The sequence below is a fragment of the Lissotriton helveticus genome, chromosome 9 (genome assembly GCF_964261635.1).
Source record: "Lissotriton helveticus chromosome 9, aLisHel1.1, whole genome shotgun sequence".
Classification (NCBI taxonomy): Eukaryota; Metazoa; Chordata; class Amphibia; order Caudata; family Salamandridae; genus Lissotriton; species Lissotriton helveticus.
The window spans coordinates 374723668-374741723 of record NC_136070.1 but is presented as its reverse complement, the minus strand read 5'-3'; the positions used below and the strand labels follow the sequence as shown (position 1 = coordinate 374741723).

The window sequence follows — 18056 nt, the reverse complement described above, 5'->3', positions numbered from 1 at the left end:
AGCCTTGAAGCAGGTGTGGCTGCGTCCAGAGTTGAGAGCGTGCAGAGTGCTGGCGTCGTAGTAGCGGCGGTCGTGGTGGCGGGTGCGGGTGCCAGGGGTTCTGGCACTGGGTGCGGCCGCACAGCGGCTGACATATATGGAGAGGTGGGAGGGAGGAGCAGCTGGGAGGCAGGAGGCGGGGGCAGCGAATGGGCAGTGGGCCATCAGGGGGGCGGGGCCACAGGGGACGCAGCGGCGAGTGGTTGAGGGACAACGAAGGTAACAGAAGGAAAAAGGGGCACAAAATCGTGGGAAAAGCGAGTGGCACAGAAGGCAAAAGGGGACAAAAAACGAGTGGAAAGGAAAGCAAAAGGGGCACAGAAACGAGGGAAAAACGAGTGGCACAGAGGGCAGAAGGGCACAAAAAACAAGTGGAACAGAGGGCAGAAGGGCACAAAAACGAGTGGAACAGAAGGCAAAAGGGGCACAAAAACAAGTGAAAAACGAGAGGCACAGAGGGCAGAAGGGCACAGAAAACGAGTGGAACAGAGGGCAGAAGGGCACAAAAAACGAATGGAACAAGGCAAAAGAGGCACAAAAACGAGGGGAAAAACAAGTGGCACAGAAGGCAGACGGGCACAAAAAACGAGTGGAACAGAAGGAAAAAAGGGCACAAAAACGAAGGAAAAACGAGTAGCACAGAAGGCAAAAGGGCACAGAAATACCGGAAAAACGAGTGGCACAGAGGCAAAATACAGATCACAGAAATACTGGGGCAGCTAAGAACAGAAGGCAGAACGGGCAGAGAGGCACGGGGGCAGCGAGGGGAATAGAAGGGTAAACCGGGCAGAGACACAGGGGAAGCGAGGGGAACAGAAGGAAAGACCGGGCAGATGGAGCACGGAGACAGCTAGGGGAACAGAGGGAAGGAAAAGGGGCACTGACCACATACAGGCAGCGGGGGAAGATAGACAACAGCAGTCACAGACACAACAATGAAAATACAGGTAATGCAATAAAAGCAATAAAGCGGAAGATGAACAAATACCTACGCCCTACCATTGGCCATTAGGGATGAGGCACAGGTGGTAGCCTGTGGGGGTGGAGGGCCTTGAACCAGACCTCCCAGAATATAGCGGCATGGATTAGCAAATTTAGCGGCACAAAAATGGAAATTTAGCGGCACAAATATGGAAATTTAGTGACAATTTTGCGGCATTTTATTTGGCCATTTGTCCTACATCAAACACAGATATCTTAGTTTTTTTAGTTATTTAACAACATGAAGCTATTTATATTTGGTTTATTTACAATGTAGACACCTTGTTTCCCTCGAAAAGCAAAAGACTGCCCGCAAGATTGCAGACATCCACAACAGCTTCAACGCCACGACTGCCCCAACAAACACTGAGCCCTCTTCCCCCACGACCACCACCAGCACCAACCGCATACTCTCCTGGACCAACATCAACGACGACGACACCATCACGATCATGAACACCATCCACTCCGGATCTCCGTCAGACCCATGCCCATACCACATCTTCAAGAAAGCCAGCACAGCCATCACACCCCATCTCCGGAAAGTCATCAACATCTCCTTCAAGACAGCAACCTTCCCGGAGAGCTGGAAGCACGCCGAGATCAACGCCTTACTCAAGAAACCCAAGGCAGACCCCAAGGACCTCAAGAACTTCCGGCCCATCTCCCTTCTCCCGTTCCCGGTGAAGGTCATCGAGAACACCCACCGACCACGCACGCAACCTGGGGGTCATCCTCGACTCCACCCTCTCCATGACTAAGTAGGTCAACGCCGTCTCTTCCTCATGTTTCAACACCCTCCGCATGCTCCGCAGGATCTACAAGTGGATCCCCACCGAAACGAGAAGAACGGTCACCCAGGCCCTCGTCCGCAGCAGGTTGGACTACGGAAACGCCCTCTACGCAGGAGCCACGGCCAAACTCCTGAGACGGCTTCAACACATCCAGAACGCCTCGGCACGCCTGATCCTCGACATACTTCGCCGAAGCCACATCACACCCCACCTGAGAGACCTGCACTGGCTCCCCGTCAACAAGAGGATAACCTTCAAGCTCCTCACCCACGCACACAAGGCACTCCACAACACCGGGTCAACGTACCTCAACAGACGACTCAGCTTCTACACCCCCACCCACCAGCTCCGCTCTGCTGACCTTGCCCTCGCCATAGTCCCCCGCATCCGAAGAGCGACCTCTGGCAGCAGATCGTTCTCCCACCTCGCTGCTAAGACCTGAAACACCCTCCCCACACACCTATGGCAGACCCAAGACCTGCTGCCCTTCAGAAGACTCCTCAAGACCTGGCTCTTCGAGAATTAGCAGCCGCCCTCACCGCCTTGAGACCCTCACGGGTAAGTAGTGCGCTTTATAAATGATATGATTGATTGATTGATTGATTTATTGAAAATGGGCTTCATACATATGCCCCCAAGTTGTCTAGGGTTAATCGTGTGCGATAATTATTACCTGGTATACGTTTTGCCTTCAAAATGGGGCATAACAATTCGGTTTTGCGGCTTACTACACCAAAATCCTCATGTCCCAGGCTTTACTGATGATACCCTCCACGACCTGCTAAAGTTTGGAAAGTTTGACCTGCCAAAATGTAGTGTATTCAGCCAGAAATGAGGAATCAGGAACAGAATTAATAAAGGAGCAGGCTTTTATTAAAACCTCAGCCACAGGAGAAATCTTCAACTGACTGCTGGAACTTCTATGCATTCCAGGATCTCCACGAGATCAGAACACATAGGAGAGGAAGTTCCAGCAAGTTAAAGGTACATACATGAACATAGGAAAACATCATCACACATCTCCCTCCCAAGGAAAGGCATGAAATAACACATTCTAACAAAAGAAACATGTAGAGAAAGAAGAACGTAATAAATAGAGCTTCATATGAATAGGAGACATAGAAGAAGACTTATAATGAATAGTCCCTCAAATAAACAGGAGGTCTACGTACTCTTTGACTCCTGAGAGAAGATGAAGATAAATTGAAGGTTGGACGATGTAATCCTTCACTTTCACAGGACAAATCTTGTGCAGGAAACTTTGACCTAACCACAACCACTCTACTCCTATTCCATATTCTTCCATCCTCAGTTTTAATGGCATTCCTAAAAACTTTCACCACAGCTCTCACATCAGTATACTTCGACCAGGATCTGCAACCAACTGGAGCTTTTATCCGAACAAGATCACCCACAAAAATCTTCTGTACACTCACACATTTTCTTTTATCATAATACTCCTTCCTTTCATCTAGTTTTCTTTCTTCTTTCCAACGCCACTCACCAATCCCATTATCAACCAAACCTTTGTTGAGCTCCATCCACCCAGGACACAACCAAGTGTTGGGAGCTCTCCCTTTAAACAATTCAAACGGTGATCTTCCAGTTGTTGGATGAGGTGCAAAACGGTAAGCATTAATTCTTTCTTGAAGGATAGTCTTCCAATTTAAGCCAGATGACCTAGCTAACTGAATTGCTTCTTTCAGAGTTTTATTGACTCTCTCAACTGCACCATTTGTTTCGGGATGATACAGTGAACATCTCTTATGTACCACACCACACCTCTTCATGTAATTCTCAAAGACTCTTGAACAAAATTGTGGCCCATTATCTGAAAGAAGACTATTTGGAAAACTCTCTTTCTTAAAAAGAGTATCCAGAAACTTGATCACCTCTTCCGAAGTAATCTCTCTGACAACACACACCTCAATCCACCTAGAATACAAATCCATCAACACAAAAAGATAAGGTGTATCACTTACACCTGATAGAGGACCAATTATATCTATAGCCAATTCATCCCAAGGATGTTTTGGTAGTAATCTCTTCACCATTGGCATTTGCTTCGTTTTTTTTTGTTTTTTTTTTTAAAAACCTTTATTGACATTTCACAGTTACAGTCAAAGTCCGGCAGACGGCACGGTGAAGCAAGGGCACAGAGGTAATACAGTCAAACAATGTAAATCAGGATCAAAGCAATAGTACACCTCACAGTATCGATGCGCAACTCAGGAGAGCCGAATGGAACATGGTCACAGGATCAGAAAGGTTTCGTTTTGTTGTTTTAAAAAGAAGAAAAGCAGGATCGGATATCACATCATTAAACATCGCTAACACTAGGGTTACACTCGAGACAGGATATTTACGGCAGGACCATCATAGGCAGGGTATGCATAGCAAAACGTACAATCAGGATAGACGACAAACAGGTCAGACCCCTGCCCAGACAATACCCGCCCGCCACGTAATTAAGCAGTAGAACAGAGACCCCTGTACTGAACTAGAGAAACGCACAATGACGTGCCTAGAATCCGACCCACAAAAAAGAAAAAAAGAGGGAAGAGAAAGGGAAAGAAAAGCAAAAATAACAACATGAAAGAGGCCATGGAACTAAAAGGAATCAAAAACAATACCCCACCCCCATCCCCCCACCCTGCACCACTGCATATGGCCACGGCCCACCCCCCTAGCAGCGTGCCTGTCGCCCAAAGTCTAAACCCGAAATATAGAAAGAAAGAGGCAAGAGGAAAGAGAAAGACAATATCCAACACGAAATAAAGGGAAAAAGAGAAGAAAATGATCGAAAACCCCACAGAAGGGGAAAAGAAGCTAGGGGGGCCCCTAACAAGGAACCCGACCCCCCCCCCCCCGGGTCCCGCACCCCTGCAATAATAGTGTGACGAATAATGAAATACAAAAACCATAAGCAGGGACAAAGTCAGTTATACAGCTCACCCCCGCAAGCTAATCAGGCAATATGCAAAACTCTCCATGCCAGGGAAAAAGGGAGCCAAGTGTCATTGTTGTACATACAATTTGCCGGCCAGAATAGAAACATGGCACAAAGTTACAAGCGAGAAAACACAAGTGAATCAGCACAGTGAGCGGGCACGCCAACGTAAAAGGAACAGAATGTCCTGCAATGTTACAAGAAGCCGCACCGTCAGGGGCACCGCCGCCATTTTGCGTCTTCTTTCCAAGCACAGTAGATAGGAAAATCAGGACGGCCATTTCGTGGTTGCAAAGCTCGACATCAGGATAAACAAATAAAAGGATAATGTTGCAAATGAGATCAGCGGACTCTCCGAGCATCCAACGTAGGCTTATGAACAAGTGTCAAGTAGGCAGTCAATGAAGAGCACACAAGAAGTGATACTAGCGCAAACATTCTCCCACGTCGCCAAGAAAAAACGGAGCAGGGTCCCAACACCAAACATATGCAATAAAGGTCCGAGCAAAGGCTGCACGGGCAAAGTCTCGTACTCAAAATGCCCGCGACGATGCGTCTCTCCGTTCTGGTGCTGTCCGGCGCCCCCCGCAGTAATGCAATTCCAGCTCCTCCCTGTCAGCGCACGGGGGACGTCCACTCTACTCCCCAGCCTTCACCGCGTGCACTTCCAACACATACTGTGGGCTCAACCGATCAAATCACCACTCGTCGGGGGGACTTCAAATCCCAGTGCCGCCAAAGCAAGTGTCATGGCCGCCCGCCCCAAGCCCGATAAAAGGGGGAGAGGGAGTCGGCAGTCCCACGCACTACATAGTAGTGTCTGTGCCCCACAGCATGTGAATAAACATGATCGAACCCCCACGATCCGAAAGGGCGCATTGGTGGTGCCGCGCCGGAGCCAGCCCCACGCAGCGAAAATGTGGAGTAGGCAGCCCCTTGCAGGCCAGGCAGCACGCCATCCAAGCAGCCAGCAACAAGTAGGGGTCGAAGAAGTCCATTAAGGAGAGGGGGGGGGGGACACCAAACCGGCGCGAAAAGCAGCGTACGTTCTGTCCTCCCGGTGCATGGGTAGCGCTGGAGCCAAGTCTACAGGGGCGGGCTGACCTGTTCAATTGTGGGGCGGTTCCTTCTGAAGCTCTGCATCCGACGTTGTGGATCTCGCTGGCGGCGGCGCAATCATGCCAGGGCCCGGCTGGAAGTCGCTCACAGGCCAGGAACACAAATAGCCGTAACTCCGCTCCCGAGGCACGGAGAGCGCTCGGAGGCGAACTCATCCACTCGGCACCCCCTCCGACACACGAAAGCTCCAAAGTTGTGCGGGGCTGACGGGAAAACAGGCGGCGGGAGAGGAGAGCCGGCGGAGCCGGGCACTCGTGCGACCATCTTGGCCGCTGGCCCGGCTCCGCCCCCATTTGCTTCGTTTTTAATATCTTATCGCTAGCACAGCACTCTGGACAATCTCTCACCAGCCTCTCAATCTCTAGATCCATGCCAGGCCACCAAAACTGCATTCGTAAAATCTCTTTTGTTTTAACAATTCCAAGATGTCCTGAATGTGCATGAGACAATAATTTATTTCTAATTCCCAAAGGTGGCACCATCTTAGTACCACGGGTTAAGAATCCAGAATTAGTTGAAAGTTCATCCGAAACTAAGATCCAAGGTTTTTCTAACCGTGAGTTACTACTTAGGGAAAGCATCACCTTTTTAATCTCTTCATCCTTCTCTAACTCATCTCTCCATTCTTTCTCTTCAATTGCCCCTTCTGTAATCTCACAACCACTTATAGAATCATCACAAACACCACAATCATCATCCTCATCAACATTTTCCTTACCTACCATTCTCGACAGACAATCAGCTGATTTGTTTGACACACCTGGAATATAATCAACAGAAAAATCAAACTCTTGTAAAGAAACAATCCATTTCCTAATCCTAGACGAAATTGCATCCAACCCTCTTTTATCAAAAATCTCTTTCAAAGGTTTATGATCCGAAAATATAAGTATTTTCGTCCCCCAAATTAAATTCTTCAACTTCCTCAAAGCCCAATAGATGGCAAGAGACTCCTTTTCTATAACAGAATAATTCAATTCTGAGCCTCTTAAACACCTTGATGAACAACAAATCAAGTTCTCTTTTCCATTTCTTCTCTGTACTAGAACAGCACCAAGTCCTTTTCCACTCGCATCTGTAAATAAAATTGTAGGTAAACCTGGTACAAAAGCCTGAAGTGAGGGTGCTTTGTTCAACTCACACTTAATGCCATTAAATTCCTTTTTACACTCATCTGTCCATTCATACTCAACATTTCTTGATGTCAATCTTCTCAAAGACTGAGTTTTATCTGTAAAATTACAAATGAATTTACCATAAAACTCTACCATGCCAAGAAAGGAAATTAATTCCTCCTTGTTCACTGGCTCCTTTACCTTGTTAATGGTGTCCACTAACTCTTTTTTTTGGAAAAATACCTTGACTAGTTATTCTATGACCCAAGTAATTTACTTCTTTTACACCAAACTTACACTTGGTTTTTTTTAAGTGTCATTCCCGCATCCTCCAAACGCTTGAGAACTGCACAGACACGACCATAATGTTCTTTTATACTGTTTCCATAAATCAGTAAATCATCCTGATAACATCTCACTCCAGATAACCCCTTCAGAATCCTTGCCATTATTCTTTGAAACACCGAAGCGGCAGACACAAGGCCAAAAGACATTCTCTTATACCTATAAGTGCTCATGGGAGTGACAAACGCTGTTAAATCCTGAGAAGATTCATCTAACACTACTTGATGATACGCCGAAGCGAGATCCAAAGTGGTGAAAAACTTAGCTCCCTCTAATGTACTCACCATCTCATCAATATTCGGAAGTGGAAATCTGTCAACTACCACTTCTTTATTTAAGGATCTGAGATCAATGCAAAGCCTAATCTCACCAGTTGGTTTCTTAACAACAACTACGGGAGCCAACCATTTAGTGGCCTCTACCTGCTCAATCACACCATTCTTCAACAACTTATCAATTTCTTCTTTCACCTTCTCTTGCTCCATTAAAGGTATTCTTCTTACCTTCGCTACTATCGGTACAGCATTCTCTCTCAATCTAATGTGATGTTTATATCCTTTCAAGCAACCCAAACTTTCCCTGAACACATTTGGGAATTTACTTGCCAAATCTTCACCCAAATCTACTTCTCCATCTTTCATTTCATTTATATCTACTTGTTGAATTTGTACTTGGGGATTAGCATTCGGATTCAAAGTCACACCAAGTTGACCCTGATGCACCCAGCCTAGTAATGTATCGCCCTTCTTTGCAACATAAATCTTACCCACGATTATTCTATTCCCAAGTTCTATCTCAGCCATAAAACAACCAAGCATCTTAATTGGTTTATCTCCATACCCAAGTGGTCTCAAGTCAGATCTCATCATTTTTACTTTCCCAACAAAATGTGCATTAAACAATTCTTCATCATTCAATGTTATGCGTGAACATGAATCAAATTTAAAGTTAATCATAACATTTTCCACTTTTACCAAATGTGTTGGATGATCAGCCACTTCACATTTTATCTCAAAAGTAATGGTTCTAATTTGTGGCTGACACTGACTCCATCTCTTCTTTGTCATTTCAGGCCTAAATACTTTCGTTCTACACAATTTTGCATAATGACCTTTCCTCCCACACGAGTTGCATACAATTCTCAATGCTGGACAAATTGGTGAATTCGCCAAATGACCTATTTGTCCACATCTAAAACAGGCAAATTTGTTATTTTGTCCTGTTGTTTGCACTGTCAGATCAAAGACTTTAATGGGCCTGACCTTACGACTCCCCCCCACTTTGAGCATAATCTGAAGGGATCAGCTATGGAACATCTATTATCTGCAAATGATCTATATGAACCGGGCTTTTCTGATTCGAATGATCGTGTGGCCACATATAATGCGAGGGGTAGCGAATCTATTATTGATTACATTTTTTTATCCCCAGGACTCCTCCATTATGTTCATTTTTATAATGCTATTGAAAGTGGATTTAGTGACCACAACCCGGTGTGTTTAACTCTGGATGGGTCGCTTGGACTGCTCAAAGGAGCTTTGATGGTCACTTCTGTGAAGAATGTTAAGAGCAAAGACCAAGGGAGGCGATTAAAATGGTGTAAAGTTTGCCCAAAGGACTTTTTAAATCTTATCGAACAAGACATGATGGTGGAACTTCAGATTTGTAGAGACCCTGAAAGGGGGGGTAAAGAGATAGTCGCCGCCTTTGAGGCTATCTGCTCTAAGGTGGAAGAAGAGCTTACACTTAGCCCAAAGAGGGGACCTGCCCCAGTCTCTGGTTGGTTCGACCATGCTTGTTCGAAAGCTCACTCTGCTTTGATGGCAGCGCTCAAACATTCCCCCAGAAATAAGCTAGTGGTAGCGCAGCTAAGGAAAAAATATGCTGAGGCGGTAAAAACACGTAAAAAAGCCGTAAAAGAAGAAGCCTGGGACGCTTTAATGGATTCAACCACCCTTAAACACAGTTCTAAATTCTGGTCTATAATAAATAACCCTTTATTTGCCCAATCATGTAATTTAGACCTTGAGGCAAATATACCAGAATTAGAGTGGCTTAATCATTTCTCAGCTATCTATGGGAGCAATCAAGCCTATGAAACATTCCATATACCCTGTTATTCTGACATGCAACCCAATCTAGATTTTAATGAAATTGAAGTTAAGACCGCGATAATTGGTTCTGCCAAGAGTAAAGCCCCGGGACCCGATGGGGTTCCTCTAGATTTTTATAAATCAAATCCGGATATGTGGGCTACGATATTAAGGAATGTGTTTAATCATGTACTTGTAGGGGGTTTCCCTAATACCTGGACATGTTCAATCATTGTCCCAATTTTTAAAAAAGGACTAAGAAGTGACCCCAAATGCTATCGCCCTATTTCCTTGTTGGATTCTTCTATGAAGATCCTGGGTAAAGTACTGTTGGCTAAAATTAATAATTGAACATTAGAAAATGATATTTTGTCCAACGCCCAGTATGGTTTTCGGACAGGAAGAGGGACAGAGGACCAATGCCTAAACTTGCATATGATAATCTCTAAGTATACAAAGGCAAAAAAGGGGGACATTTTTGTTGCCTACATGGATCTATCCACAGCATTTGACTTAGCATGGCCCACAGCTTCGCTCTGTTTACTGTTAAAAATGGGATTGGATCCCCCTCTGGTTTACTTTTTAGCTGAACTGCACAAGGATTTGAAGGCTTCCATCAGAATGGATCAAGAGGGACATCGTACAGCTTGGTTTAAATCAGGCAGGGGTGTGCGGCAAGGCTGCATCCTCGCCCCTATGCTGTTCACTTTGTATATAAATTCTCTGGAAAATAACCTTTTGGCTGCTTCTGTGGACACACCGCGTGCAGGAGACACCTACATTCCAGTGCTCCTGTACGCGGATGATGCCGCCTTAATAGCTAGGACACATCTTGGCCTCCAGAGACTCTTAGATACATTTAGTGATTTTATGTCTTCTCTCGACCTTGTGGTTAATAACTCTAAATCCCACGTTATGGTTTTTGGGGCTGCTAAATATAATACTAAACCTTTTCATTGTAAGGGGGAAGTGATTACTAATGTTAAAGTTTTCACCTACCTCGGCATAATTTTTGACAGCAAGGGCAGTTGGTCTCCTCAGATAACAGCAAAAACCAAAGCAGTGAGGAGCTCTGTTAACGCCATCTTGAGCTTCTCAAGGAGACTTGGAGGGAAGCCAAGTGGTGCATTATTAGCTTTGTACAGGGCGAAATCATTGGCTATAGCTAGGTACGGAGCTGGACTATGGGGCTATGTAAAAACTTAAACCATTCAAACAGAGGTTAATAAGTTTTTTTGTTCTGTGTTAGGACTCCCTCTGTCGACAGCCACTTTTTCTGTCCACCAGGAGCTTGGAGTAGGGTACATTACTGATATCCTTTCTATGGCACCCATTCTTTTGTGGATTAGGGTCTGGATCAATAACAACCTAGGTCTTAACCACAAAATTCTGATGGATTGTTTAAAACTTGATAAACATAAAGACATTGCTTGGCTGTCATATATTAATAAGTGCTCAGTAGAACTTGGACGCCCGGAGATCTTCTCCTCTCCGTTGGATCTGAAAAAAGCAGATTTAGCTTGGGTCAAGGAACACTTTTACAAGCTTAAGATCTTGGAGAGAGAGCAACTCCAGTTAACAAAACCTACGGTTAGAGCACATTATATGACAATTACCTGCACAGCCATCCAACCGTATCTTGCCCTAGTTAATATCCCGTTTCACAGGTGGCTCCTGGTTAAGTTCCGATTTAACCAGATTTATTTGGTACTCTGTGACAGACAGGGTTGGTTTAAGCCTGAGGACGCACCTGTATGCAAATGCGATAATTTTTCCATCCAAGATAACATGCACCTTATGTTGTTCTGCCCCTTTTATAACGTTCCAAGGCAGAAGTATTTGGTACCTTTGTTGAAAGAGAAAGCTTTCATGCAAGCGAAACCAGCTTTTTTGTTTTTGCAAATGCTTGAAACGCCCTTGGTGATGTTCAGTGTGGCAAATTACCTTGTTGCTGCTGTTCGGATCAGAAAGAGGAAATTATGAGTCAAACATTGGGGACTGTGATGAATGTGGTATATTTCGCTTTTTTGCACATGATGATCTCTTTTTTAATCTGACCCTTCTAGAGGAAACTATGAATCACACATTGGGGACTGTGATAAATGTGTTATATTTCGCTTTTTTGCACATGATGATTTCTCTTTTTAATCTGACCCTTTTACTGTTTTTACATATTGTATTGTATGAAAATTTTAACATGTATCCGATTTGTCTTTTAATTGTTGTAGTATGCTTTTATGATTTTTAACTAAATCGAATAAAGTGGTTTTTGACTTGACTTATTTTGTCCTGTATATAAGTTCTGACTTGTAGAATTTAATCCTATGTTATCCTTTATACTACCTTGCAACTCATTTTTCTCATTTTTTTTTCACTTGACAAACAACTTCGTCAATCTTCGTTTCTTCTTTTTTTTCACTTAAAGATATTTTTTCTTTTTCTTTCTTCAACTCTTCAACACACTTTGTCATATGTTCCACTTGTTTCGCTATAGCCAATACTTCCTCAAGAGGTGGTTCATCTTTCAACCATAGTTCCTTTCTGATCTCATCATGTGCACACCTAAGTACAAACTGATCTCTAATTCATTCATCTAGAGTCAGTCCAAAATTACATGAAGATGCCAACTTTCTCAATGAAGAAACATATTCTTCCACAGTCTCATCCTTTTTTTGTTCTCTTAGTCCAAAATGATAACGTTCCATAATAGTGCTGACTCTCGGGAGATAATGTTTGTCAAGTTGTGCAATTGCAATTTCATATTCATTCAAATTACGTTGTTCTCCAGCAGATAAATCAGGAAGATGTTCTAAGACGTCTTGACCTTCCCCCCCCAAGCAATGAAGAAGAAGAGCAAGTTTTCTTTCCGCACTTAAATTAGTTCCACATACCCTTGCATAGTCCGCAAAAATTTTCTTCCATTTTTTCCATTTTATATTTGGTTCTCCTGGGGTATTCAAAAAGAAAGCAGGTTGAGTAACATTTTGCATTTTTTTTTTTATAGAGATTCTTCTAAATTTCAATTTATTTAAATATTCTTTCTTTGTTTTTTTTGTTGTTTTTTTTAGAATATATATATATTAACTCAGTAAGTTCCTTTTATTTCACAATGACCCTTTTTTTCTTATTTCTACTCAGAAGTCTGACATCACAATCTTTTACTTCTTGTAACAAGTATTCTTACTTCTCTGCTTTGTGATGTAATTTAGAGTGCAGCGTTCATCTTCTGTTCTATTTGTAAAACTTAAGCTTTCTAATCTGCTTTATGATGTAATATAGATTTTGGCGTTGAACTTCTGTTCTATTTGTGGAGCGCAGCGTGTCTTTCCTTTGTTATGCAAACGAATGTTTGAAACCTTCTATTTCTTACGCGCAGAACTTTGTCATCTGTTCACGCGTCTGTCTCAGATGTTCACGCGGCTCAAAATTCAGCATGAGAAACAGACGTCAGGAATAATACGTCAGTTGTTTGTACGCCTCTTCTCTTCTCGAGACACAGCGCGAGAGATTTACGTGTCTCTTCTCTCCTCGAGGCACGGCTCGAGAGATAAACGTTAATTAAACTTGAGTGTTTCTATATTTATTTTACGCGCTGTTCAGCACATTTCCCAGCATATTCCGCCCACCAAACTCCTCACCGCATGTTTTCTTTTTTAAACCGCCGCTGGGAAGACTCCGCTTCCTTACATTTGCATACAGCCGCTGGAGGAGCAGGAGAGTCGTTCTCTATTTCTTCCTTTTGTCTGTGTTGAGGTGATGTCCTGGGTTCACCCGATCGTCGCCAATTAATGTAGTGTATTCAGCCAGAAATGAGGAATCAGGAACAGAATTAATAAAGGAGCAGGCTTTTATTAAAACCTCAGCCACAGGAGAAATCTTCAACTGACTGCTGGAACTTCTATGCATTCCAGGATCTCCACGAGATCAGAACACATAGGAGAGGAAGTTCCAGCAAGTTAAAGGTACATACATGAACATAGGAAAACATCATCACAGACCTGCTATAAATTGGAAAGTTTGACCTGCCAAAATGTAACTGGAGAAAATTGTGAAAGGTGCAGTGCCTGCTGCAAAAGCAGGAATTACCACACATTCCCGGAATTTAACAGGCCACTAATAATTAGGGCCTTACCGCTTTGATGACATGTTCAATAATTGATTCGTAGTTCATGGGCTGTCTGTTCATACTTATATCTGGTATGAGCGGGGCCTTAGGTGCAGCAGTGCAGGGGCCTCCCCATGCTCTGACCGAGCTGTTCATTACTGTTGGCCGATCCCGGAGGTAGGTTTGGCTCAACAAAGAAGTAGTGAATGGCCGCGTGCAGGCCGTACCAGCGTGTGCCTCTCCTTCATTTATCGGACCAGCACGTGCTTCTCATGCGCCGCGAGGGGTCCCACGAGCGGCGCCTCACCCAGCGCGCGTCTGGCGCCTCCGCACACAAGTGCTCAGACATGACAGGAACCCCCTTAAGAAAAGCGAGAGTCCGACGGAAGCAAAGACACCAGGACATGGACATGGCCACTCCAAGAATGCGCCACAGGCCCGGGAGTGACAGCCGTTTCCTGGCCACTGGCCCCATCAAAGCAAGGAAGGGAGGTTTCTTCCCAGGAGAAACTGTTTGCTCTTATCCTAACCCTGCCGAGGCTCTCCGTGCCACTACCTCCCAATATACATTTAAAGCTGGACCAGTATACAGCATGTGTAAGATAGCAGCCGATTGGCATCTACACTTAAGGCATCTGATTTGATCCGAATTTACATTTGCACCCCACCTCGTTAATCGGTCCGGTGTTATATAGCTTTGCCATTTCTTTCATCAATGACATGCATCGCTGAAACAACAAATGCTTGTCTATACAAATTATTGACAAGTACAAATATACCTACTTTTACATTTATCAATTGTGAGGACATATGCATGTTTAAAGTTACAATGCAGTGTGATATCAGCAATTGTTAGACAAAGGAATTTGTCTAACTAGTGTGTGCAATGCGGCAGCCTCTAATCTCTATGTATTCTGACATGGATACCTACAAGCAGACAGTACTACTACACTTTCACAACTGCATTCAAAGTAGTGATGCCATCAATAAGGTCAGTGGTGGTGTAGCAGAGGTCACAGGCAGCCATAAATTGATTGTCCGTGATTTTTTGGATCGTGGATTGTAACCATGACATCCTATACACTGTTTGGTGAGAGGGAGTAAAATCTAGTGATGCAGTGTTCAGTGGACTGAGGAATAAGAAAGGTTAAATGTGCTAACGGACAATACAACAGATAGTTTTTGCCACATTTACTTACCAGACCCCCCAGGATATAGCGGCTTTTGTAACAATGCGGGCACTTTTGTAAAAATTGCGGCATTTTTACAAAAGTGCCGATTTCGCAGCAAATCGCGAAATCCTGGAGGGTCTGCTTGAACTTCCTCAGCAGCAGGGTCAGGGACACACAGGCGGTGCTGTGCGGAGGGGGAGCGACCTACCTGGTGGGGTCAATGCGCAATTTATGTGGGTCTTATTTATATACTAATTCAGAGAGAATGATGTCTAGTCTATTGGTTATTGTTGTTCCAACATGCCATTTCGGCTCAGTGCTCTCAGATAAAAAAAAAAAAAAGAAAAGTTCAATTTCAGCAGAACAACTTCAGTTAGTCTTTACCCTTCTCGTTTCTCTCTCCGAATCTAAATTAATCACTGCATTACATGGTCTCTAAAATCCCAGTTGACTCACTGGCTCAGAGATTGTGAGTGTCCTTTGCCAATTCAACAAACTGGTAGAGCCCCTGGGCCCATTCATACTGATTAATTAATCAGTCTCAGGCCGCATCGATCCAAACTGTCCATGTTCAAGGACTTATGCTCAACATTTTCCTCTATGAGACTGTCCTTATTAAAAACCATGTAAAATCTCAGCATTAGTTCTTGCAGTTTAAAGTGCAGTAGAGGAAATGAATGACTTAATTTCAGAATTCCGGCGCCCTTAGTTCTCGAGACAGTCACATGATGTACATTAACTTGTGGCTCCTTTAAGAGTGCTATTCAAATTCCTTATCACCTTCAGTTAATTGTGCAGTCTCTGCATTTCAAAAACGTACACTCTTGTCTCCCAAAACACTTTCTATTTAACGTTTGTCTCAAATAATCCACAAATGGCTGCCAGCACTCTGTAAATCAAAATCAAGGGGTATTGTCAGTTACCAAGTCTCTCGATCTCATTGCTCAGCTAATAGCCTTCAGCAGTGCCCGGCTCCGAGCAGCCTCAATATTCAAGAGTGTTAGGGCTTACCTCAGAGCATCAGTCCCCGCAAAGGGTAGCCCTTATGTTTCCCAGCATCGAGCATACTGCTGCATTCTTCTTTTTCCTCCTCCAGTTATCCGATGTGATGCTCGGAGGCTCACCAACTGTTACATACAATCCTGGGTTTGTGATTTGCTGGCGAGCTTCCAAATTTCTGGCGGTACAGACAAGGCGGCGATACCACTACGCTCTTTTTAACTTAAATCACAATTTCTCTTCAGTAAAGAGAAAGTCTACACTCCGATCTTGAAAATATTTCATTTAATTGAAAAATAGTGTGTGCCACAAGGACGCTTTTCGGTTGTTCATTCAGCCTTTGTCACCCTAAAGAGCCATATTTCATCACGGTTTACATATTCTCCACGTTTGCAGTCACATAGACATAAACAAGATACTATTTCCTTTGAGCAATAAATCACGTGGTCTTTAATTGCACAGCAAACATAGTTGAGTTGATTAAAATATGTCTGTTTGAGTAAAGGATATGATTCAGCCTGTATAGTTGCCACAGCTTTCTCTAGGTGAATGCATCTGTGCTAGCTGTGGTCACTGTTAGTAACTCTGAATATTTGTATTGCCTCCACTGAACATCTTTTCTTTATTCATTTGTCAAAATTACATTTTATGTTTTAATTAAAAAGTTGTAAATGCATTTGTCCTCCTCACCCTCCTGGCTTGATATTAATTTAGGAGAGCTGTGTGCAGTTCAAACTAAAATACGCATGCTTGTTGCAATAAGACCTACAAAGTATGATCTTACATGGCAGCAAAAAATACAAAATTTAAATAACTGCAGGTATGTAATCTTATCTCATACTTTACTTTAATATAATTACCTTAGGATCTGTGTTGACCTCCGTTTGAGTGGGCCGCTGAACATCTTCTCACTCATGGTTCCTTGTACAGAGCCGCAGTAAAAAAGCTCATCTATTAATCACAGGCCCCCTAAAGCCAGTAGAAATGTGTGATACCTTACATAGCTGAGTTTTGGCAAAGGGGCAGATTGAAAGATAATTTCCTCAAATACAAAGAGCTGAGATTAGAGTCATCCCATTCAGCTTTTCAGTCAATTCACTCTGACCTCTTGCTGTATGGACAGCCATTGGAGGTAGATATAGCATACACTGTGAATAAATTAAAATATATAATATGTGATTAATATGGATTGACATTTTTTCTTTTTGTTTGTGTCTAGACCTCTGCATTTGCCAACCAGGGCTCTTCTGACTGTGGAAACGTTCAGTATCTCCAGAAGCGTTGCCTTGGATAAGCTGGCATCGACTCTCCGGTATTTGTAAACATATTTCATTAACTGTGTGTTCTTGGAAAATGTAAACTGGTGTAGAGAGAAATAAGAAAGCATTCCGAGATGTCTTTGATGTCTTTTTGAACCCTGATATAAATAGCCTTTTTTTATGTTTGCATTTTTCACAAAATAACATAACATTAATTACATTTGTTACAGGCATTTTTGCTCTTTATTTAATATTCATGTAGATCCAGTGGCCCTGGACCCTTTTTTTATACAAGACATAATAATTTTTCTTTAAGAGTTTGAATACTTTTTGGCACTTGTTTAATCCTTCATGCCTTACCACCTCCCACGGTCACTTATTTCCCTTTTGCCTGTAGTCTTGGAGGGGTTCCCTCAATAGACTTGTTGGCCTTTATCTCCCCAGCAATTCTTCTTCTAACTCCCCAGGTATGCCCTCAAAGGGCCCAATATAATGTGGAAGTTATTGGGCATCGTCTCACTTCATATATCATTTTGTTTTTCCCTTAAAGCACATGTCAATTCCAATCCTCCATTGCTCCAGTGTGAGGGGTGACTTGGTTCCCCTAGTGTCTCATCATTTCTTGCTTTGCCAGAAGAGACTCATACCCCCAGCACATTTTCTGGTATCTTGGTGGGTCCTCCTCTACTGTAACCCCTAGTTTGGTATGTTTAGGTGCCAATTGGATCTCTTTGCCTATCACCTCAGACATTTCTTTTCCTGTAGTTTTGTATCAGCCTGCGTTCCCAAAGGCTGCATTTGAGTGTACCCTCCTGTGTTTTACTTTTGAGGCTGGTGCTTTTGAGGGACAGACTGATCTTTTGGAGTTGATGTCTATGAAAATACGTTCAATGTAAATTTGGCGCGTGATCATTTTAAAATTTAAATAAATTCCTACTTCTCCTGGGTGCCTCAGTGCTTCTTCCCAGTCTTTATACTCATTCTCCCAAATCTTTCTGCCAACTGTCTGCGGTGTTATTGGTAAGAGTTTTCGACATTTGCGAAATTTCATCTTTTCCCAGTGTTATAGAGGAAATGAAACATGA

General features: G+C 43.4%; 1 protein-coding gene across 1 annotated transcript in view; it reads left to right on the top strand.

Annotated features, from left to right (window-relative positions):
- The window catches only part of ATG2B (autophagy related 2B), a 1105913-nt gene that overhangs the window by 585860 nt on the left and 501997 nt on the right, over window positions 1-18056 (top strand). Inside the window, exon 25 of the mRNA XM_078660122.1 lies at window positions 16932-17024. Coding sequence (XP_078516248.1) covers window positions 16932-17024 — 93 coding nt within the window. The remainder of the gene's footprint in view (window positions 1-16931; window positions 17025-18056) is intronic.